The sequence below is a fragment of the Nesoenas mayeri genome (genome assembly GCF_963082525.1).
Source record: "Nesoenas mayeri genome assembly, chromosome: 1".
Classification (NCBI taxonomy): Eukaryota; Metazoa; Chordata; class Aves; order Columbiformes; family Columbidae; genus Nesoenas; species Nesoenas mayeri.
The window spans coordinates 141,767,652-141,792,037 of NC_137541.1; the positions used below are offsets into that span (position 1 = coordinate 141,767,652).

The following is a 24,386-nucleotide window of genomic DNA, read 5'->3' on the forward strand; positions in this document are numbered from 1 at the left end:
TACTTTAGCCCAATGGAGCTTAATGCTAGCATCACTGACCAAACCCAAACGACAATTTTAATTAACAAATTCAGATATAGTTCCCTTCATGCTAGAACTACATTAGCTCTCCTCTTGGTCACTACCAGCTTTAAGGTGTGTTTTTGTAAGCCTTTAAGGCATGTAAAATAATATATGCTTAAACTAACTGCCATGATTTACTTCCACCAGCAAAATGTTGTTCCCTTCCTTTTCACTCTCTTTGTATCCCTCTATCACTGGAGTGGACCTAAATAATATTCTACTACCAAACAAACTTTGATCACTTCCATGCTGCATTAATTTGCAGCCCCTTTTTCATTCTGACACTAAAATCTTTAGTAAACAAGGGCAGGAAGATGAAAAAAGGCAACAGAATTTAGGACTCTAATGGAGAATATAGAGGACCTCACCTCTATTTCAAATTGGCCATAAATTCATTCACCCATGTCATGTCCAGCTGACAATGACGTGGGTCAGAGACTTCAATTTCAATTCTCTTCACTCATTTTATCCTATGGATCATAGGATTCCAAAGGTAAGGCTGAAGGTGTAGCCAGGAAAAAAAAAAACCAATACCTTTTTAGACAATAATCCTCACAAACCCTGAGTGAGGTGGGCAACTCTCATTTCTACATACAGGGAACTGAAGCACAGAGAAGTCACCTCCCTGTGGCTTGAGTAAATCAGTGACACAGGGAGAACTGCAGTTAGTTCCTGCCTTTTGGCCTTATGATCAATTTGTTAGATGAGGCTGCCACAAATAAAAGTGAAAGAAAGTGTGTTGTTTGTTTTATTATGAAAACAGCCACTTAGATGGCAGCAGACTGCTTTCTAAAAACCTCAAGATCATCTTTAAGTGAAAACCATTTCTCAAAAGACCTGGTTAAACGCCATGTTTTAGGGTGGGTTGTTTCTATTAAGCCATGCAGTGTAGAATATGAATATTTTTTTAAACAAATAACTCCAAGACATCAGAACGTGTACACATTCTTACCTGCCATCACCTTAAACCACAAGGCCTGCTTTTTGCTAGTCATTTGCTTCTTGCACTTCAATGAGTGTGAGCAGTAAACCTAGCTCCCCATTCTTAGGCCAAAACACTAATGTAATTTAGGATTTCCAAAAGCAATACAAATATTTGAAGCTTAATCTACCAAGTGTTGAGTTAAAACCATGACTGTACCTGTGATCACACTTCTATTAATATCAGAACTTAAAAGAATTTAGAAAATAAACCAAGACTGCATATCTGGAATACATGTTAGCATCCTTTTAAGGCTATACAGGATCTTGTTCCTGAAACTGCAAATACCAGCATCCTTTAGGGATTAGAGACTAAACACCACTTTCTTGCCCAGTCATAAGCCACTCTGCAATTTAGCAATTTGACTCTCTGGGCAGCATACACAGGCCAGGCACCATCTGATATGTCCAACAGAAGGTCAACACAGTACAATGTGTTTCCAATAAATACAGTACGTGGCTGTAGCAGCATACAGACCCCAAGCAACAGTCTCCAGAAGTGCCTAGAGAAATCTGGCTGACATCAGATTAAACCAGTATTTGTGAAGATACATCAGTGTGTATCTCAACAGCCAGCTTTTCTTCTGCTCTGGAGTGAATCTCTCACAAATAACGTAATTTTGCCTTTGTATAGTGTCAAGCAAATTCATTTTTCCCACCTTAAACTTATCCTCAGATGAAAAGAATATTCTTAAAGTAAAGTTGGGATCAAAGACTCCAAAAAGCAACTGACTTAGTTATCAGCTCACAGTAGGGGAAGCCAGGTAAAATGTGTAGTTTAGAACCAACAGCTCAAAATATATGCAGAAGAAAATATATTTTTAAAAATTTTTTTACTGTGTATGATTTCTCAATAAAAGTAAAATCATGCCAATTTTACAATTCCAGTAGTCTCTTAGTATCTGAAGCAGCAACAGCAAAATCTTCATAGAAGTGTTTGTGGTGGAGGGTCCAGACAACACTCCTACTTAAACAGTGAACTAAACAGAACCCAGACTCTTAACTGTGTTTTTCTCCAATGCTGCTGAAAACCGTAACTTGTCACCAGTCTATCATTAACTCCAGATACAGGTTAAAAAGAAAACAAACAAAAAACACCATTAGCAAAACCTGCTTGAAATGTTTTCTCTCAGGGCTACAGAAAAATTAGCCAAATTCTTTATTCCACTAGTAGTGAAACCGCCCCCCATGGCAATGGTTACAGGATCACATTATCTCCAGTCTACTTCAAGTCCATAGAAAGTCACATTTATTTAGACTTAACACACGTGGTTTCCAGTGATGCTTCTGGTTTAGGCTCCAGCTTCTCTGGGAATTCTAGCTTTTCACAGATTGTCTCCTTTATAGGTAGATACTGAGAGATCTCATTAGGTTCCGTGAACAGGGAAGGCGGAACATGCTAAGAAGCAAAATTTTTACATAGAACAAGTGAATGAAATGAGGGGGAGAATTAAAAAAAAAGTATTCCAAACCACAACTTCTACGGACAACTAATCTATAATTTACCTGATTTAAACACCCGAAGTCAGGTATGATTATTAAAATTTACCTTATAACTTCAAATGTACATAGTCTTTTACTCCTTTTGTGTATCAATAGGCTAAGGAAAGGTATTTAATGTTTTTAATCAGGAAATTACAAGAGCACAAGAAAGTCAGAGACCATTCATGAACAGCCACAATGTTTTAAATAAATATATTTATCATTTGAATGCAACAGTCTTTTTGAGGGTCTAGTTCTATATGAGACTAGGATGGCCACAAGGGATCTGATGCTTAATGTCTTCTAGCCATTGCAATTAATTCACTGGAGTTGCTCAGATTTAGCTATTGATAGTTGATATACCTCAACATGTATCTTAGTTTTATGAAGTCCACCACAGATATTTATACGAAAGAGTAATACTCATTGGATCTTGATTTCATATTTGAAGGAATTAGGTGGTTTCATTAAGTTAATATGTTTCTCTGGAGATTCCTGCAGACAACTTAACTTCACCACATATAAGCCATTTGATAAAAAACAAAAAAAAAACCCTATACTGAGCAAACCACCTTCAAACTTTCTAACAACATTCTTTAAGAAGTGTACCCAGAGCTACTCAAATGAAACTGGTATTCTGTCTACTCCTAACATGTGAGGAATCCTACTGCTGTTTCAATTATTTCAAACCTAACTGAAGCAGGAATCTTTCTTGCTTTACCTGTGCAAGGTGATCTAAGAAACTGAAATACTGTACACATTTCCTCTCTGTAACAACAGGCAATAAGAATTATTTAACAGTGTAGATGGTAACTTTTAAACATGAGGTGAAGTAAAACCTAGATCACTGATTTACATTTCAAAACCATGAAACTATCCAAAAACTCATGTCTCTTTATAGGGATCACATATTGTTAAGAAATGATACGGTATTCCTTTCCTCAAAAAGAAAAATATTTTGCAAAAATGCAAACTAATAACACATTAGTCACTTTTTACAAGTGAAGGAAAAACAAGGGAGAAGGAAAAGTAACAAGAATACCCAAGATCAGGTGTTGGATCAAGAATAAACAGATGCAACTCCAAATGTGCCATGAATTAGTCTAAGCCATTACTAGAGTTTTAAGGTAGGCTATTAAACTCATTATAGTTGGGAAAAAAATGAATGAGCCTATTACCAAACACATCTTAACCCCTAATACTATTTACAAGCACACAAACAGCCCTGAAATTTAGTATCATGGGACATGGACTATCTGATGTTTTTGCTGAACAGCTCTACAAAAACCCTCAAAACAAACAAACAAATCTTGTTAACTCAAAGGTAGAAAAAGTAACTCAATCCCATATCTTGCCATGTGATCAATAGATCTGAGCATTTACAAATGTAAATCTGTCCTGAAATTACCAAAATAAATATTGCATAGGCAGAAAGGTTCTTCCTCTGTATTGATTCCAAACCTAAGAAAGAACAACTTACTGACACTGCATTTTCTATGCTGACCATAAAACAATATTAAAAAGCAATCAGAAAAACACACATTTAAAAAAATGCAATACCTTTAAACTTGATATTTTGCTTTCTCTGGATGTGTATTCTCGCAATATGTAGGTCTTGTCCGCCTAATGGTAAAAAAATGGCAAAAAAAAATTATAAAATTATCATCTAGTATCAGTGCAAAATTAGCATTTTAAATATATTGAATTTAGTAAGCTTTTGAATTTGAATGACCACAGATTTTCACCTGGGAGTAGAACACATGTTCAAATTTACGAAGACAGAGAAAAATGTTTAGCAATGTTCTCTTTCCCAAAAGTCACCTTTCTGCATGCAAAAAAATCTATGACTGAAAATGCTCATTAATCTTTACTCAGCTAAAACTCCTACATCAGTATGAATACAGCTAGACAGAATAAGCAAACCACAACTGTTACGTTCTGTACTGTTTATGAGATAGTAGAATTCAATGTTGTATGGACAGTTACTTTCAAGTTAAAACTTGCACTCGTGTATTAGACAAGACAAAAAACATTTACTGGGAGACGACGATAAGAACAATACCATAGCATTTAGTGTTGCCTATTTTTCCTCTTGTATTTCCTCTCTGATCCCTCTGCCAACTATATTTAAATGATTACTTCACATGCGGGGTAGCAAACTCTACTCATACAATACCTAGCCCCATGGCATCCAGCAGTTGGTTGCTACTGCAGCATCACCACAATAATAAAATACACTTGAAACTTCATCAGTTCAGTTAACCTCTATACCCCTAAACACTAGTTTTAAATTACAGGAATATCAGCAGGTCTTCTCTGAAAGAAACATGGCAAGGGAGCATCTGTAAAATATTCCTGATGGTGAATAAGGGATTACCTCATGATGAAGCCTTGTATCATTCATCCTGATAAGTACCCCATCAACTCGCAAGAAAAACCTCAACAACACAAAGAAGCTGGAAGGCATAACTCTCTGCAAAAATAAAGATGTTCCATTCAGCATATGACAGAGTTTTAATTTAAGTATGCACTTATCTACATTAGATATTCACAACAAAAGACAGTATGAGGAGTTTCAAGTAGTAAAGTCAAAATTTGGGCTGTTGGTATCCTACAACTATCACTGGACAGAAGGGCAGTCAGTGTCTCAAAAGACTCTTACGCAGGATGCAGAAAGAGGGATGAGATTGTTACCCGAAGCGACTGACAGATTTCAAGATAACATAGTTTCCAGTAAGATTATATTTCTAAAAGTGGTGATAAAGAACTCTGCATTTTAAACTTTGAATCCGAGAAGGAACAACATGCAAGAAGTGACTGCATTTTGCACACATTAGCCAACTGAGTCACCAAGTGTCATGTATACATCTCTCAGTACTCACTATTTTTACACTCAAACTTGATACTCCATGATCATGAAGTTCATCTTCAAACAGAAGCACTTCTTCAAAAAACATTATTTGTTCCCTGGCTTTCAATTTCTCCGTATTTATGTGTTCTGTTGTAGGAACAACCTAAAGAAAAAGATTAAGAACAGTTAGCATATGAGTTTGTTGCCACACTATATACATTTGGCCAGATCTTTTAAATCCTGCAATTGCTAGTTTTATAAAGGAAAAAACTTTTAGGGCACTAAGCTTAAAATATCCCAAAATTCTAAGAGGGAAAGTTAAAATTAAAACCAAAATTTTCAAGAGGAAATGGATCAAAGCAAAAACCAAGAGTGGAAAATTCTGAATAAGCTTCCCTCTGGATACATGCTCAGTAGGGTTTCATCTGCAAACAATTCTGTTCACTTTCTGGTTTTGAAAACATTCGAAGATGCCTTAACATACAAATGAGAAGTGCTGGGTTCTAAGTAGTATTCCATCCACTTAGCATCTCTAGCCAACTACAAACCCTGCACAGGATTCCAACAAAGCCCTTCCATAGAAATCAAGTACCTGTATGTTTTCCATCTCAAGGTCCCCATATACACTCATACTTTTCCACTACAGACTACAGGCAAACAAGACATCATTTCTTTCTATGCTGCACATTTAATTCTGGTATAACTCAACTATCTATAGCTAATGCGATCCTATTGAATTAATATAGATTACCTGCTTAGTATAAACAGTAAAGAGAAGTTGGAAACTTCAGTCTTATTTTAAAGTAAATAAAAACAAGAGAGGGCCTATCACTTTAAATATGGGGAGTTACTATTGCAGAAAAACATAAAGCCATTGATAGCAGGCAGATCTACACATCTGCTTATACAAACAGGCAAGCAACAGAGAGTAAAAGTACTAAAGAACTACATAGCTGATAGTTCTGTCGTGTGTAAGGAGCTCAGGGCTCTGGAGGGCCATCCAGCAAGCCCTGAAGATTCCCATGTGCTTTACTCTCTGAGTAAGTCCTCACTAAGGGACACAATGGCACCACTTTAAATAATCCTAAAATGCTTTAAAAAATATCCCAAACAGTTATTAAAACAAGCCATTATTTGATCTGGATAACATGCTAAGAGATATGAAAAGCCCAAATTATACTCTGAAGTCAGAAACTGTGAAGCATGAAAGATTTTACAGAAGCCTATTGAAAGATAATTGACAGCTTAAAAAAAGTGTGTTTGACTGAAACAATATGCAATCAGCATTTAACAACAAGAAAACAGTTACCTTTAATGTTGCAGTATCTCCCAGCAATGTTCCTTTGTAGTCTGTTGTGTAAGTCCAATCATATGGCTTCACGACTTCTTTAGTGTGCTCAGTCTCACTCCTCAAGAAGTGAAAGAGAGAACAGAATGCTTTGTAGTAATTCTTAAAAAATTACAGCTTCACATAAGATTACATATTACGATTCCCACAGCCTTCAAGAAGAAAAACAGCAGCATTGTCTGGGCTGCAATGACAATGTCAAGACTTAATCATACAGTATTGCTTCTTTCATAACATGTTCCCATAATAAATTAGAAAACCATTACCAGAATTCCTGTGCTAACACTATCTCAGTCATATGAGTTGAAATAAAGATCTCAGTTCAATGTTGTTGAAAAATTTATATTTCAAGACCGTTTTTTAAAGTAGGCAGAATGCAATCTGCTGACAACACATGACAATTATGAATGCTGCTATTTGCCTTAGTTTTTAATCATAGCTTTGATTTCTCTCTGTGCTTTATTTCTAGGTGCCCTGCAACTAATTTGGTAAATACTAAGCAGTACAATTAGTTATCATGCAAGGTAATTGTTCTGCTATATTCCTAAGGCTAAGATTTTGAACATGTGTAGCATTTTGTACTTTGAACTGCCACAAGATACAATGCTGCAATGCTCAAGGCTCTGTGATTTTGAATAAACAGAAATGGCATTAAGCCATCTTAAACTTGTAGTTTATTTTAAGAAAGACAAGACACAATTTAAAAATACGGTTGGCCCATTTAACATATTGAATGATCATGGCAAAGAAGAGCTAAGTGACTTCTGTGATCACAACTGTATCTACAGTAAACCAAATGCAACATGGTCTTCAAGAGTTCAGTCTGTTCTTTTAACTACTTCATCAGAGTTTCACATACAACACCAGTACTTGCCCACTGGTAATAAAATACTGTACCTGCTCTCTTGCCACTCCTCTGCACAAGCCACTTTGATCATACCTTGACAGTTATTGACACATTTTAAAGCATCTGTTGCATTGAACTCTATTCCAAAACCACGATCATGTTGTATTCTTAGGATATTGTCTCCAAACATCATCTCTGGTAGAGAAGGCATGTGTAATTCATCAGCTAATCTGCACAGAAAAATAAAAATCCCGTGAGGACAGATCACTCAGCTACAGTTCAGTGAAAGCAGTCCTTGTTTTGGAATAAGTATTCTTTAGACCATGGTAACTTAAAAGACACATCATCAATATCTTCTGTAAAACTTAGTTGTCTTCCCAGTTTAATCATTTGACATGAACTGCAGAGTCATTGATCCAAAGTGACTCTTCCATGATAAAGCTGTTGTTGAAACATTCCTTCTCCATCAGGCTCATACAAAAGTCTCATACGTGAGAAATCAAAAAAATATCTGATAAGCACAAAGTAGCAGCTTTCAACCTGTTGTGGCAAATCTCTGGGTGGTCCATGAATTACGTCGGCAGGTGCCCAAAAACAAGTTTTAGGAACGAGCACTCATCAGCAAGTTTAAATTCACTACACAGTGGTCTATACCTCCAAATTTAGAAGCCTACAAGCCTAGGCCACTTGACCTGCAAAGACTGACTTCAATAAAAGAGTCATTGGCTATGGCATATTTAATCCTTCACCTTTCCACAGAGGTTGCCAAGAGATTTTTTGTGATATACATTTATCAGAAATAAAACTCCTACAGATACTAATGATGTTCATCAAGCAATAAAAAAGGCAAAATGCCAAGAGAAATACATTATAAAAGGAAGCTGACTAAAAGCACTGCAACTGGATAGCTCTTGAAAAATCTGCAGTGAAAGAATTGTTTTGGGGTTCTCATGCTAGGTGCAGGTAAACAGCTAAATCTGGGTTCTTCTTCCCCACCCTGTAAAATCCTCTCTGTTCTTTCAAGCTTATGTTGTGGTTCTTGCCACTGCTTTTCAGCGTTTTTCAACACATTCTGAAAAACTCTGTGTCACTTAAAAACATCTAAACAGATAAATGTGATTTCTGAAAATTACACAGATTACAGGTTATTTTAAAATAGCTATAATTAAAGAAATTGAATAGATCAGAAGATGAGTACAGCAGGCTGTTCTAGTTGGGCGGTTCAAGACTCTCTTATTTACAGATAACAAAGAGAGTTAACATTCTCCTGATGAAGAATAAAGATCTTAATTTTTAAGAGGTAGCATCCTACAAAATAAAAGTCTTAACAAGCATGCCATAAAAATGGGATACTCTAAATAGCCCTCCTTCCCTTGCAGGACATAGGTACAGCTTAGCTAGAAGGTGAATCCTCTTTACAGGAAAATTACTAAATCACAGGATTCAAGTTTTCTAACCTGTAACTGCAAAAACTAAAGGACCATTACTAAGAAGCAGTTTGAGAAGATTATTTATGCATGGAATGTAGGGTAAAGATATAGGAAGGAACAAATGTTTTACTAGTTCTATGATACCCAGTTTTCAGAAAAAAAAAAAATCAGTATAAGCTGTTAAATTGAGAATTTTAATGTTTACAGTAATAAAATAAAACATTTTGAGACATGGGACTATCAAACACCCTCAGAAAAGTTAAAAGCAACATGAATGAAGATGCATTTAACAAGACCAACAAGATTTCCAGGTATGTATTCCAGAAACTGAAATAGAGAAGTATCTGTCAAATTCAACTACCACCAAGGTCAGATATGGCACTAAATAGCTGAACTGTTCAGTTCAACATGAGCAAATCTGACTTAAGTACTTGATGCTCACAAAAGAGCACTTCCTTTGACTGTCTGACAGCAGGAAAGAGAAAATAATACATTTTTAATGAAATCCTCTATCTTAAGACAGCTATCACCATTAAATAGCTTATAAGAGACTGCAGACCGCATTTAAAGGAACGTTAATCACCATTAAAAAGCAATTAAGAAACGCAGGCTTCAGTTCACAGAGGCCCAGATCTCCAAAATCTTCGGCACTCATTAAAACCGAAATTCTGGGAACCATTTGTAACCCAAATCATCACAGTTTCTCACGCCAGAGAAACAAGTTTACACTCGCGAAAAGAAACAAAACCCCGAAATACTGGACTAAGCAGCGTCCCCCCTGCCCAGGGAACGTTATTTATTTCCTGCGCGGAGGAACGAAGCGCCCCCAACCCCTCGCCGTCAGGCGGCGAGGCCCCAGCCCCGCGGAGGCTCCTCCCGCTCCCCAGGCCCGGCGCGCCCCGGAGGCACCGGACCGTCCCGTGTCCCCCACCCGCCCCACCTCTCGGCCTGTGCCGACTTCATGATGTGCGTCCGAGCGGCGCTCAGCTTCCACGGCCCGAACGTGAAGTCGCGCCGGCTGCTCTGGAAAACGGGGTGCATGGCGGAGGCGAGGGGGAAGGCCCCGCCGAGGAGCAGGCCAGAGGGGCCGGACGGGGCAGCGGCGGCACCTACCCCGCTTCACCTCACCTCACCTCCCCGCTGCAGCCCGTACGGCAGCAACACCGCCGCCGGAACCGCCGCCTCGACGGAATTCCGCTTCCCGGGGCGTGCCCACGGGTGCGCAGCCCAGAAGCTGTGCGGCGGCAGGACGTGATGTGTGTGGGGCGGGCTCCTGTGCGGCGCGGAGCCGCCGTGCTGTGCGGTGACAGCGCGGGCGGGAGCTGCGTGCCCCTTCCCGCCCGGCGCTGCAGCAGGCGCGCAGGGGCAGCGAGTTGGGCGGGGAAAAATTAACGAAATACAACAAGGGCAAGGGTAGAGTCTTGCATTGGGCAGGAACAACCCCAGGTTCCATTATAAGTTGGGGAATGACCTGTTAGAGAGCAGTGTAGGGGAAAGGGACCTGGGGGTCCTGGTGGACAACAGGATGACCATGAGCCAGCACTGTGCCCTTGTGGCCAGGAAGGCCAATGGCATCCTGGGATGTATTAGAAGAGGGGTGGTTAGTAGATCAAGAGAGGTTCTCCTTCCCCTCTACTCTGCCGTGGTGAATATTGTGTCCAGTTCTGGGCCCCTCAGTTCCAGAAGGACAGGAAACTGCTGGAGAGAGTCCAGTGCAGGGCAACAAAGATGAGTAAGGGAGTGGAGCACCTCCCTTATGAGGAAAGGCTGAGGAAGCTGGGTCTCTTTAGCTTGGAGGAGACTGAGGGGTGACCTCATTAATGTTTATAAATATGTAAAGGGTGAGTGTCACAAGGATGGAGCCAGGCTCTTCTCGGTGACAACCAATGGTAGGACAAGGGGTAATGGGTTCAAACTGGAACACAAGAGGTTCCACTTAAATTTGAGAAGAAACTTCTTCTCAGTGAGGGTGACAGAGCACTGGAACAGGCTGCCCAGGGGGGTTGTGGAGTCTCCTACTGTGGAGACATTCAAAACCCGCCTGGACACATTCCTGTGTAACCTCATCTAGGTGTTCCTGCTCCGGCAGGGGGATTGGACTGGATGATCTTTTGAGGTTCCTTCCAATCCCTAGCATTCTGTGATTCTGTGATTGAGGTGAACCATGCTGCAGTGGCAGGTACAGAACGCCCATGTGCCCAGCTGGCAGCCGTGCGTCCAGCCGCATCCCCGGTGGCTCCTTGGCAAGGCCAGCCGGAGGGCAGCAGGGCAGGCCAGGCGGCACGGCTGGGCACTAACGCAGGGTTCCTGCAGCCGTGCTGCTGGTGCGGTGGTGAGAGCCATCACAGGGAGTGCTTCAGCCCTGGTGGTCCCTCGCCAGACTTGGATGTAACAGAATTCACAGCAGAGTCAATTACTCTGTTAAGCAGTATTCTGTATTTTATCAGCGCTGGGGAGCTCTAGGGAATCATTATCCAGAAGTGCTCCAAAGACTGGAAGCTCTTGCATTGCTTATATTCACATAATTATTACATATGCATTACAGTTTTTGAAAATTTAGACATACAGTACATCTATACTAAGAAATAATTTATATTATAATTAGTTTCTTACTTACATCTATTAATTATTAAATATAAACTAAGCACTCTGCTTCTAAATGATGTATTAATCTTCTGCCTCCCTCTTGTCATTCAGAAGGATCTAAAACTTGAAAAATATCCCCTTGTTTTGCATGTGGTTAGAAAGCATTTGTCATGTCAGTTGGTTAATGATGGGTACATGTCTTGTAACTTAATCACAGTATATATTAATTTAGCAGCTTCTCTTCACCCTTTATACTGTGCCCACCCCGTGCTTGGCATCAGATTGAGGGTGAGGAAGAAGCCTTCCCAAAACCCACTCTATTACTTTTAATAGCGTTTTGGAGTCCAGGCAATCCAGCAATTGGGATCTGCCCCTCTCTGTGGCTGACTTTGCTTCGCGTGCGGGAGCAAGTCGCTTCATCTATGTAAAATGGATTCCCCTGCACCCCCTTTTAACCAGATTCCTGCATTTTCAGCGCAGAAGGGCTCCTGGGCGCCCCGCGGGGCTGCTCGGCTTCAGCCGGGTCATGGGCACAGCCGCCCTGGAGCGGCCCGGCCCGGCCGGGGGAGTCCGCCCGCCTTAGGGGCGGCCGCAGGGAAAATGGCGGGCGGGAGGCCGGGGAGGGGGCGCGGCGGGATGAGGCGGCGGGGCGGGCCGATGGGGAGAGGGGGCAGGGGCACGGCCATGGCGGGGGAGGGTCGGGCCGCGGCTTGGGGCCTCTCTACCGGCGGCTGCTGCGGGGGGTCCACGGCGCTGTAACCCGAAACGTCCCGCTCTGGCGGCGGCGGCGGGCGGTGAGTGCGGTGCCGACAGCGGCGGGCGGGGACAGCGGCGGGAGTGGCGGCGGGACCCGCTCGCCGCCGACGGGACCGGGGAGGGCGAGGGATGCCTGGGGCGGGGGCTCCCGCCCTTTGTTCGCTGCCGGAGGGAGCGAGGGGGCAAAATGGCGACCCCCTCCTTCCCGCCCCACTGCATGTCCGGCTCGACGCCGCTGCCTTTGTGTGTGCCGGCAGCCCTGGCCAGGGTTGCCCGGGGGTGGGATGCTCCCCCCTGTGCCGGGAGGGGCAGCGGGGCCGGAAAGCGGCAGATGTCCCCGGTGTCGCCCCTCGGGGGTAGCAGCCTTTCGAAACCCTGCACCGCTCAAACAGCACTGTAAAAGCTCACAGAAGCGGTGTTTGGCACGTCTAGGGGGAAACTTGTGGAGAAGCGCTTTTGCAAACAGCAGACAGCTTCTTTAAAGAAGAGCGAAGTTATTGTTTCTTACAAAGCACGGGCCAGTAATGTTTTTAATTATGCTCTTAGGAAAGCACAGATAAAAATGGAAAAAACGTGGCTCTGCAGCCTGACATTACTGCCTGAGGCCACAGCAGCTGTGCGGATGGAAGCATTTCTGTGAGTACTCCTGGCCTTTTGGGAGCCATGGGTGGGCACAGCGGTGGAGTTAGTAAACCTTCCCCGAGTCTTTAATTTTCAAGAAATGCAAATGTCACCTTTATATTAATTGGTGGACTCTTTAGTATTTTTGTGTGCACGTATGCATTTTTTGTGGTGTTTTTTCTTCAGCCTGCTGGCCTGCAGAGGGGTGAAGGATTGAGTGAAGTAGATAGGAGTGCCTGTTGGAGACAGCAGGGAAAAGGCTGCTAAGGAATTGGGAGAAATACCGAGGTTTCACGAAATGAGGTTGTGAGTCAGTGGGATGGGCGCTGGCACTGAGAAGTCAGGGCTTAAAGGTTCTCAAACGTTTCTGTAGAGTACCAAGGGTCTTTCAGACCTCATGTACAGAAAGCCAGTTCTCCCACCCTTTGATATTGGCCATAAAATATAATCACTGCTGTAGCTAAGGTGATATGAACATGGAGAGGCCATGTTAGGAGAATTCATGCAATGATCCCTGAGTCTTTGGATGTTACTTAGCAACTGTTAAGAAAGAGCCCGCAGGATGTGACTAGCCAGGCATCCACAGACCACCAGCAAATGTTGCATAGGCAGAATACATGGCAACAATCAGAGTAGACAGGCAGACTTTTTTTAAAAAGGTGACATTTTTAAATGAGAGAAACAAAGACTGATAGTGATATTCTCCTTGTTTCTTCACAGCCTAGATGAAGGGACTGAGTGAGATGTACAGCTGGCAAGTATGGCTTAGAAACAAGTAAGATCCATAGAAAATTTTAAAGTAAAATACGCTAATTCTCTTCCTTGTTCCTCCCTCTCTACCTCTTTTTGTATTTCTGACAGTTTCTTCTCTGTTCTAGGCTTGGCATTGTCATTGACCTCTTTGGTGTACCCATAGGCAATGTCCTGCCCCTTCGCTTTACCGTCTAAAATGGTTTCCTGCATCCTACAGGTAAATTTTAATTAACAGAGACAAAAGGGCCTCCAGTTTTTGGAGAGAGTTTGAAGAAGTCCTGCCTGAATGTTTCTGAGCGTTGTTCTGCTTCTCGCTGCTCAGCATGTCTTGGCTGCTCCAGCTCTGCACGCTCTGACCATGAGCGGCAACTCCTCCCTCAGCAATGTGAAGGTCTTGAGGAACCTCACCACGCAGGAAGACGGGGCAGTCAGAGTCACAGAGTCCATTGCTATAATTGTCATCGCTATTTTCATCTGTTTGGGCAACCTGGTGATTGTTGTCACCCTCTATCGGAAGTCTTACCTTCTCACGTTGAGCAACAAGTTTGTGTTCAGCCTGACCCTCTCCAACTTTCTGCTCTCTGTACTGGTGCTGCCTTTTGTTGTCACCAGCTCCATCAGGCGGGAATGGATTTTTGGAGTTGTTTGGTGCAATTTCTCGGCCCTGCTCTACATGCTGATCAGCTCAGCCAGCATGCTGACTCTTGGACTCATAGCTATAGACAGGTAAGCGGCTCTTTTCTAACAAAGGGTAATGAATTGCCTGGTCATTCCATAGAATGGCTCGTTGGCTGTTCATAAGGTCGAGAAGCACTGCAGTGGATAATGCTGTGTACCATTGTAGTGTCATTTTTTCTTCAGCCCCTTGTGAAATTTTGATACAGAAGAAAGTGGTGTCATCAGTAATACAAAATGCGGACATGCATCTAAAGTATTTTTTAAGCTGTTTGTGGTATAATAACGTACTACTTGAGAAAGAAAAAATAATGACTTAAAATTCCAGATTATACCCCAAGCAGGAATGCACCCATAGAGACAGATTTAATAGCTGCATGTGTGCCTTCAGACAAGCTTTACAGCCTTGCCTGCGATGATGATGGGTTATGGATAATGAGGGTAATGGGTTCAAATTGGAACACAAGAGGTTCCACTTAAATTTGAGAAGAAACTTCTCAGTGAGGGTGACAGAGCACTGGAACAGGCTGCCCACGGGGGTTTATGGTGTCTCCTTCTCTGGAGACATTCAAAACCCACCTGGACACCTTCCTGTGTAACCTCATCTAGGTGTTCCTGCTCTGGCAGGGGGATTGGACTAGATGACCTCTTGAGGTCCCTTCCAATCCCTAACATTCTGTGATTCTGTGATATGTATTTTTACATGTAATTATTTTTATAAACAGTGTCCCTGAGCCTGCTTTGACGTTTAGAGGAAAGAACTAGATATCAACATCATTAAAATAAGGTCTTTTTTTATTATACGTCTTTTGTGCCCCTGTTGACTCTTTCTTGTCCACCAGGTACTACGCTGTCCTGTACCCGATGGTTTACCCGATGAAGATAACAGGCAACAGAGCAGTGGTAGCTCTCGTGTACGTGTGGCTACATTCCCTCATCGGCTGCCTCCCTCCCCTTTTTGGCTGGTCATCTTTGGAGTTCGACCAGTTCAAGTGGATGTGTGTGGCGGCCTGGCATAAAGAGGCTGGCTACACTGCTTTCTGGCAGATCTGGTGTGCCTTGCTGCCTTTCATGGTCATGATGATCTGCTATGGATTCATATTCCGCGTGGCAAGGATTAAGGCCCGCAAAATCCACTGTGGTAGTGTCGTCATTGTGGAGGAGGACTCCCAGAGGAATGGGAGGAAGAACTCCAGCACCTCCACATCTTCTTCTGGCAGCCGAAGGAACGCTTTCCAAGGGGTTGTCTACTCAGCCAACCAGTGCAAAGCTTTCATAACCATCTTGGTTGTCATCGGTGCTTTCGTGATTACATGGGGGCCTTACATGGTAGTAATTACATCAGAGGCGCTTTGGGGTAAAAATAGTATTTCCCCTGCCGTGGAGACATTGGCTACATGGTTGTCCTTTTCCAGTGCCATTTGCCACCCACTGATTTATGGGCTGTGGAACAAGACGGTGCGCAAGGAACTACTAGGAATGTGCTTTGGGGATCGGTATTATCGTGAGCCCTTTGTTCAGCGGCATAGGACGTCGAGGTTGTTCAGCATTTCCAATAGGATCACAGGTAAGACGTGTGGCTGCAAGAGTCACTCTTCCTCAATACTAGTAGGTAATGCTTAATGCCTGCATGTTCTCGGCATGTCTCAGGGCTCTGTAAACAAGGTAGGACGTTTCTGGTGGTTTCCATAGTCTTTTGTTCAGGTTATCACAAACACTTGAAATAATGTTGTGGGGGTTTTGTTTGTTTTTTGTGGTAGTTAACCTCTTTCTCCTACTCTAGTAAAATTTTCTGTGCAGGATAAGGCATAGTGATGAGGTTAATAATTTATTTTCTTCTCTCTGAATTCCTTCTTTTCACATGCCTACTATTTTGTGTTCTCCAGGTTGGACCACTACCAATAGTAGCACTTTTTCTTTGATGCCTGGCTTTATGCTGCAACTCTTTGACAGTCACTGAAGTTACACTGGTCTTACTATTTCCATAAACTCAGTTCTTAGCCTTAATGGTGGTGAAGAAAAGATCATAGAGTAAAACTCTGTAAAAGAGTAAAAGTGTTTAAAGTCTGCCCAGGTTGAAGGCTGAGAGTTTCAGTTGCTCAGTTTGGTGTGGTTTTTCTGTTTGTTTTTAAGTAGCAATGCAATGGAACTCTGATTTTTTTTTTAATCACTTTCCTGGTCCTGTTGAGAAGCTTCCAAAAATAGGACATCTTCATGGGATCCCTTGCCATGTTTCATGCAGTGGCAGGAACTGAAGTTATTTAATTATGAAGGAAGATCTAAATGCAGAAGGAAAGGGAGAGCAGCAAGGCATCCGCTGTCTTTTCTGCAACCTGGAATCACTGGGACTCCATCTAAATGAAAGTTCTGCAGCTACATCACAAGCTGCAAGGGCTCTCTAACACTTCTTCCTTTGGCAAGTCTGTGTCCAGGGAATGCTATGGATGAATACATTGGGAACTGAGGTGGGGAGGGAAATTTCTTTCCAAGTGAGAAGAAGCTGACTGCTTCAAATTTATCAGGTGTCTTTGCTAGAGGCTGATAGGGAGAGGGGGTGAAAAATCCCCAGCCAAACCCACAAAAAAAAAAATCTCAAAGTGGCATCCAAAGAGAGCAACTTTGTGAGAATCTTTCCCTTCTTTTGGGGGTTTGAAAGAAGCCAGGCATCTTGGTGCCACAGCTCATGAGCTTCCTGCCATACTATAAAGGCCTGTTGCAGCTGCTGGTGGCTACCAGGTTATTCTCTCTCTAGAAGGTGTCTGGCAAATATCCCTGTCTCTATCAGTCTGTCTGGCTGATAAAACACATGCAATTGCAAAATGAGTGGGAGGGAGATGGTGCAGGTAGAAAGAATACTTGCCATATGGAAAGACTCCAGGGATACCTGAAAGCTGCTGCCTGGGTTTCTAAGATGGGAAGTCCAGGAGTGGTGCGCTCTGGGTCAGCAAGGTAAGTTCTATACATAGAATAATAATTAAGGCAGTAGAATGGGTATTACTGGAATGGGTTTTTACTAGTGCAGATCCTTTAAACATTCATTGTGTAACAAGAGCAAAACTCTTGCAGATTTGGGACTATCTCCTCATCTCACTGCCCTCATGGCAGGTGGGCGGCCATTAGGAAACAGCAGCAGCACTGGAGAGACAGGTTTCAGCTGCTCACAGGACTCAGGTAACTAACAGTCTCTTGCTTTCTTTTCTTGGGCAGAAGATTGCACTGGTAACTTGGCAGAGGTCTCTGGGATAGCCTGTATTTACACACACAGATGTCTCTTGGTGAGTGGATGACATAAAGCATCTGTTCCAGCAGTTACAACAAAATTGCTGCAGTTGTTTTTCTAATTTCCTTGCCCTCAATATATTTACTTGCAAAATACTGTTTACTCTGAAGAGTGATGGCCCTCCCTTGATAACGTGTCCGGGGAACAGGGCTCACTTTTTTTTCTGCCCTTCTCTTTTGGCTTTTTTTGTTCTTCAGGGACTTTCCTTGTATCCACAAGGAACAGAGCAGCAAAGTTCTGTGGAGAAGTGTTTCTCTGTTTCCTGGTTTGTAAGAGACCTTGTCTTGTTCATCCTGCAGTGTAAACATAAACACTTAGGATGGTTTCAGCTTATGATTTTATCATTACTTAAGATCTCTCAATTGAAGATGATTTGGAAAAGGCAAAAAGAGCTCTGATGATAATTTTCTATCCAGAACTGTAGCTCGGTTTTTCTGGAAGTTAATTCAGCTACCACTCCTTAACTGCACTACAGTTATTTTAAATAATATTTCTGCTCTAGAGACAACAGAGGGTTCTAAAATTTGCTTGATTTTAGAGGTTTGTTTCTTATTTTTGTAAAGGAAGTCTATGGAGCTGGATTTATCTTGGTAGTTGTTTCACACTGGTAGATTTATGCCTGTTGTGGGTATTCTGGAGCTATCTGTGATAAAGGAGAACAGCATGCTGGTAAACTTGCCTTGGTTAGGAGGATGTCGTGTTGTCATCTTGTGAGGAATGGTACTGAGCAGTTTAAACAAATGAACAAACTACATACTGAATGCTGTTAGAAGTGCCGCTGTTTGTTATGGAGAGAGTATAGTCCATAACCTGGGAATGGATATACAGTGATCCACTGTGAAATACTGCTTCATTGGATGCCTTTAATGTGAGGAGCTGAAGAGCAGAAAGAATTTGTAGCCCTCTTCAGTGCTGCCTCCTGCAGTACTTGATCCTGTGGCCTGTGATGCAGTTGTGTTTTTATCTACTCTGGTAAACAGAAGCCGGGCTTTTCATGTTGTGAAAAACAGATGAAGTAGTAGGAGAGGAAAAAAATCTTGAGTGGTGTCAGCTGTACACGAAATATTGAAACCTGAGCCCAAATTGCTAGAAATGCTGCCTTAAGATCAGTGATTCCAAGGACAAAGATCCACCCTGTAAGAATAAAAGGCTAGTCTCTTCACTAGCCCCATCTGAAAAATTGCACTGAACTAGGGCATTAAAAAAAAGTGCTAAAATTCTGCTCCATGGAAGAAAGTATCTCCTCCTTCCTTGTGCCACCCCTCCATTGCACACTACATTTCTGAGGAGGATCCGGTACTCTTGGAGATAGGTAGAAGTTTACTGTTTCCAGTAGACAGCCTCAAACCAGCTGATCCACAGAACAACAAAGCCGTTACCTTATTTAGGACTGTGTATTAGGGCAGCAGCTCATTCTCTTTCTTGTGTGCTGGAGGGAGACATGACATAACACACAAGTTTCACCTTGAAAAGTGTATAACTTTACTGACAATTCATTGTGATATAGCAAAGGCTAGATCTACGGAGAAGTATGTTGTCTAGAGGTAAACCCCCAGCGATGTCTTTCAATTTCTGTAAAATGGGTCCTGCAACACCTCCTTATCACAAAAAGAATAATTTTGGGGATCAAAAGCAGTCAAGTGGGTGAAGAGGGATGTGAAGAGGGATCTGGATGAGTTATGAAACTTACAAAGGCTCTTTGTCCTAGGCCTGTTGTCACATCACTGGTGTAAACGGACTGATAGTAAAGTGTCACACATGGAATGTGTGCAAGCTGAGTCTTCCAACAGCAGCTTCCCTGAGCACTAAGCACTGACTGAGCATCCCCTCGAAATGCTTGCTCTGCTTCTCCCTTATAGAGCAGAGACCAGTATTGCAAGGACTGTCTAAGCTGTAGTCTTGTCCTTTGTGTGAAATCATTGCAGACATGGCAAGCTGAATTGCCTCATGTTTGCAAAACTCTGTTTTATATTGGAAGGGTGCAAAGCAAATGCAGGGAGGTGAAATTAAAAAATTACTCCTAAACTGAAAAAAATAACTCATCAGACGAAAGTCATTCCTAACCAGCAAGGGATTTTTGTGTGTTAAAATACACTTCAAGAAAGTCAAAATAGGTTATTAGAGACAAACTAAATTGAACAGAAAAAAAATCTCCAGTTCACATTTCCGTCCAGGTCTGATTACAAGCATGACATTTGACAGCTATGGTTGTCTGCCTCTCAGGCAGCCATTGTTAGCCTATTGTCTTCCTCAGGAAATAGGGAGAGTTGCCCTGAACTTCACCCTTTATTTACTGAAGGTAAGGTTTCACTTTTGTCTGCTGTCCCATTGACATTATAAGCTCTGCAGCTGAGCATTTTGGAGCTGCTCAAGGTTTTAGATGATTAATGAGAAAAGATTGCCAAATCCTTTCTATGAAAACTCTGACCTCATTCTTTTTCTGTGCAGTGTTTAATTCAAGCTGAAGTTACTCACAAAAGCTGGGTTTAGACATCTTTGAAGGAACTGCTATAGACTGAAGAGTTTTTGCCACCACTTAAAGATTGTATCCCAGTGTTAACTCTGTTTTGCTCTTATGTTTGTTTCAGGAACCGAGACAATGCTTCTTGAAGATTATAGCTCAGATGGCCTTCATGTGCCACACTGCATTTATCCTCCTCGAAGGAGGAGTTCAGTGACGTTTGAAGATGAAGTAGAGCAAATTAAAGGTGGGTTTAGGGGTAAGTATGGAAATGCTCAGATCTAAATATATTGCCTTAAAACCTGTCTGACCACTGTTCACCTTGACAGACCTGACCATTTGTGGAGGTACAACAGAAAGTAAGATCAGCTCTTTCTTCCAGTTCTCAAGTGGCCACAGACAAGGACAAGAGTCAGAAGCAGGGATTCCCTGTATAGCCGTCATTTATGTTTCACAGCAGTCTCCTCTCTGCAACTCCCCTCATCTGGTGGCTGTTTTCAGTCTGTTTTCTGTTCTTAAGGAACACATTTTTCTGCCCTCGTACTTCGATTCCATCATCCCAGTGTTTCTCATTTGCTGCCTCATCTCAACTTTGTCATTTAAATTCTTCCATTTACAGACCACAATGGTTTGAATATAATTTCTTTCTGTTTCACTTTTTTAACTTAACTTTTACTTCACTTAGTTTACTGAGTATGTTTCTCAGCAGATAAGGGTGAAAAGAGATGAACCATATACACTTTTTTTTTCCCAGTCAACTCACTTGTTGATTCTGTGCTAGCAAAGTGCTACTGTGATCGTCTGTAAAATATGGTAAAGTTGGTTTAATTTAAGCTGATAGTTACAAAAATATGGACTAGAACACTTCATTATAACAACTGTATTTACTAAACAATAAATAATTGTGGACAATAGAAAAATTAGCAGAATGCATTTAAGAAGCAAGTAATAGTAAAACCTGTCTGATTTTTTTTATGATTCTGAAATAATGAGAAGACTCATATATGGAATCTTCTTTTCAGACATTTTGGCAAAACTCACTCTTGCCTTCTTCCCAGCATAAGGTGATTATTTCTTTGGACAAATACATTACCATACATTTTCAGGTGTCTTTCTGAGTGATTATGTAGAGGCAGGCATTTAATTTTTTTTGCAGTTTAGTGAAAGGTCTTAGTGCAAAAGGTCCCCCAGGTTCAGCAGTTCTCCCTGGTATGTCACAGAGTTTTCAGGATCTCAGCGATTTTAAATTATTTCAGTTTCCTCATTGAAGGATTACATTTAACATGAACACCTGTGTTGCCCAACATATTGGTGGGTGAAGAAGTATATAGACACTGCCAAAGCAATTACATCAACACTGAGGAGCAGGTGTATCCAAGGTAATAAAAGATTAGGAAAAAGTGTACCACTGTCTGCAACTGCAATCTTCAACCTCTCCTGGCATGGAAAGCTCTACAGCCTCCTTGCTGGAAATGGAAGTGAGTCCCACAGAGTGGCTGGAACAAATTTAAACCTAAAGACAGCAGACTGCTGGTTTTAATAACTACTTGGAAGAAGCCCTTGGAATTTGGGGACTGTTAATTTATAAACACAGAGTCTGGTGTTTGGGCTTCAAATGTATTATAAAATAGCTCTTAAACTGCACTGTTCGTATCTATGAAGTGCAAGATCTTAGTCCAAAAGCACTGGGAAGGCTGTAAGTCATGCTTCATAGTATCACAGTATGTTTGGGATTGGAAGGGACCTCAAAAGATCATCTAGTCCAATCCCCCTGCTGGAGCAGGAACGCCTAGGTGAGGTCGCACAGGAACATGTCCAGGCGGGTCTGGAATGTCTCCAGAGAAGGAGACTCCACAACCCCCCTGGGCAGCCTGTTCCAGTGCTCCGTCACCCTTACTGAGAAGGAGTTTTTTCTCAAATTTAAGTGGAACCTCTTGTGTTCCAGCTTGATCCCATTACCCCTTGTCCTATCATTGTTTGCCACCGAGAAGAGCCTGGCTCCATCCTCGTGGCACTCACCCTTTGTATATTTATAAACATTAATAAGGTCACCCCTCAGTCTCCTCTTCTCCAAACTATGCTTACAGTAGAGGAAGGACAAATTGAGGAGTTTGTTCTTGTCTTCTGCTTGCGTTCTTGTCTGATGGCAGACAATTCCCATTTTCTCTAATCCTGGACTTGAGGTAGTAAGCAGAAAGCAGGCTATTGACTTCAGCTGGGTACAAATTCAGACTAATAAAATCATGTGTGCATAGGTTCAGATTCAGAAAAATCATTCAACACACACTTAACACACATTTGTGTGTTCATCACCAGGTCTGATTTTTTTTTGGCTTGAATTGGAGTTAATCTTTCTCTGCTTGACCTATCAAGGTCACTCTGAAGCTTTGTGTTCAAAGAATGGTTTAGGAACCCTGGGTATCATTGGTTTTGTAAATGTTCTCTGTAGGGTAGTTATTTTGCATGATCATAGCTTTAGGAAAGGATCAATATTTATCTTCAAGCATTTGTGCAGCCATTCGGATCAACTGTCTATTTTCTTATATGTTGTTTTTTGTTTTTTTCAGAAGCGGCAAATAATTCTGTTCTTCATGTAAAAGCTGAAGTCCATAAATCTCTGGACAGTTACGCATCTAGTTTAGCAAGAGCTATTGAAGCTGATGTGAAAATCAGCTTGTTTGGGGAAAGCGCGTTACCAGGAGCTCTGTTCCCTGTGCGGACTCTGCCTGGAAGCAGCATGAACACACGGCGTGGTATCAGGCCCCATGCTAGCCAAAGACTTCAGCTGCAGAGCATCGATGAAGGGAATATTTGACAGGAGCACTGAAGTAAGAAAACACAATGAAACCACTAAGTGGGACCTCCTACAGCTGTTAGTGTTTCAACAGAACCAGGATACCTTGTCAGGATTTTTTTGGTGTTTTTTTCAACACTTGAAAAACAGCTCGATTCTGGTACTTATATCAGCATTTTACAGCAGTATTTGTTTACGGTTTAGGGGTGCTATTGATTTTTTTGTGCTATGTCTTAAATCTATCACACAGTGCATAGGAATGCAGGGTTTGGTGTCATCGACCAGATCATTGAATCTTGGGTCCAGTACTGGCCAAAGACGATACAGAAATCTAAAAGGAAAAGTATGTGCAGTGTTACATTCCTTATTGCATTGATCTGTTTCTGACCAGCGGGATGATCAGTTCACACTCGATATCTGGAGTGCATTGACAGGAGGTTGTGCATTGGATACTACACATGGCCTTGCTGTCACAAACTCCATAATGATGGAGCATGAACTTCACTGAGGGACAAACCCTGAATTTTTCAGAGGGCTCATGCAGATTATGGTCCTCCTTACCCTTGCTAGCAGGTATTTCTAGCTGTTTAGCCATGAGAATGCTAGAGCTGAAACTGGATTGTGCATTGCTTCTGTGTTATGACACACCAGCTTCACTGTATGTAGTGGGTAGGAGCAGACCTGTCCTGGAAATACCACAGAGAAGGTATTTGAGGACATCATCAATGTAGAGTTCTTCAGTGCAGAGAACTTCAGTTCACTTCCCCAGTTTTGCTTTTACTAAAAGGGCGCGCTATGGCTCTGATAAGCTTGAAAGGATATAAATAAGGTATTACCACTTCAGTGACAGATTCAGGATTTACGTTGTCTAGAGAGAAAAGTTCTACAAGTTTCTTTTTTAATCAGGAGGGAATGTAGTATTTAAACTCATTACCTCAATGCATATATTTCTTGGAGTATTAATTGAGTAATCTCTAAAATAAGAACATTGGGGACTTCATATTGCACTTTGCATATTCTTCAGCACTGTACAGACATTGCCTTGTCAGGCCTTTGTGAGAGGGCTGGTCAGCCCTGCTTGCCAAGGCAGGGGAGCCCAGCAACAGCTGAGCTGCTGGCAGTGAAACAAGCTGCAAAGGTGGAAAGGTTTTGGATGAAGAGAGATGAGGTGGATCATACAAGCATGACCGGCTTCAAGTGCCTTTTTGTGCCTTCCTGGCCTGGCCCCTTCCATACTTTGTGGGGGTTACAGCCCTGCCTTACTGCTCATCTCAAAGAGAGGGAGGCATAAGTAAGATAATTTCTTGGATGTGTGTCAGTAGCAAATGGACTTAAGGACCAAGGATTTGTGTGTGTTTGCTCTGTGTCTGCTTCCTCCATACTTGCGCCTTTCCTCAGCAGCAGTTTGTGTGAGTTTTTGCTGCAGACTGGGGCAGGATGTTTCCATCTCGGCAAAAA

The 24,386-nt window shown here is 42.1% G+C and overlaps 2 protein-coding genes across 2 annotated transcripts; one reads left to right on the plus strand and one right to left on the minus strand.

The window, feature by feature from the left end:
* Positions 1 to 2,158: 2,158 nt before the first annotated feature.
* On the minus strand, positions 2,159 to 10,163 carry TIPRL (TOR signaling pathway regulator). The gene is made up of 7 exons (XM_080363574.1): positions 9,943 to 10,163; positions 7,623 to 7,802; positions 6,687 to 6,786; positions 5,409 to 5,540; positions 4,904 to 4,999; positions 4,087 to 4,149; positions 2,159 to 2,443 (listed from the first exon to the last, which is right to left on the minus strand). Exons 1-7 carry the CDS (start codon positions 10,041 to 10,043, stop codon positions 2,294 to 2,296), a joined length of 822 nt encoding a protein of 273 aa, XP_080219700.1. The 5' UTR covers positions 10,044 to 10,163; the 3' UTR covers positions 2,159 to 2,293.
* Positions 10,164 to 14,004: 3,841 nt separating this feature from the next.
* On the plus strand, positions 14,005 to 22,949 carry GPR161 (G protein-coupled receptor 161; the record flags this gene model as incomplete). Its single annotated transcript, XM_080357794.1, has 5 exons — positions 14,005 to 14,444; positions 15,236 to 15,960; positions 17,460 to 17,564; positions 20,262 to 20,381; positions 22,702 to 22,949. 5 exons carry the CDS (start codon positions 14,005 to 14,007, stop codon positions 22,947 to 22,949), a joined length of 1,638 nt encoding a protein of 545 aa, XP_080213920.1.
* Between the last annotated feature and the right edge of the window lie 1,437 nt (positions 22,950 to 24,386).

Excerpts from the sequence above, each read along its gene's own strand:
- TIPRL (XM_080363574.1), bottom strand. The coding sequence starts at position 10,043 with ATGCACCCCGTTTTCCAGAGCAGCCGGCGCGACTTCACGTTCGGGCCG. Across the intron at positions 6,787-7,622 it reads GAGGAGTGGCAAGAGAGCAG|GAGTGAGACTGAGCACACTA; the intron begins GTACAGTATTTT and ends TCACTTCTTGAG. Across the intron at positions 2,444-4,086 it reads GCAAAATATCAAGTTTAAAG|CATGTTCCGCCTTCCCTGTT; the intron begins GTATTGCATTTT and ends TTTGCTTCTTAG.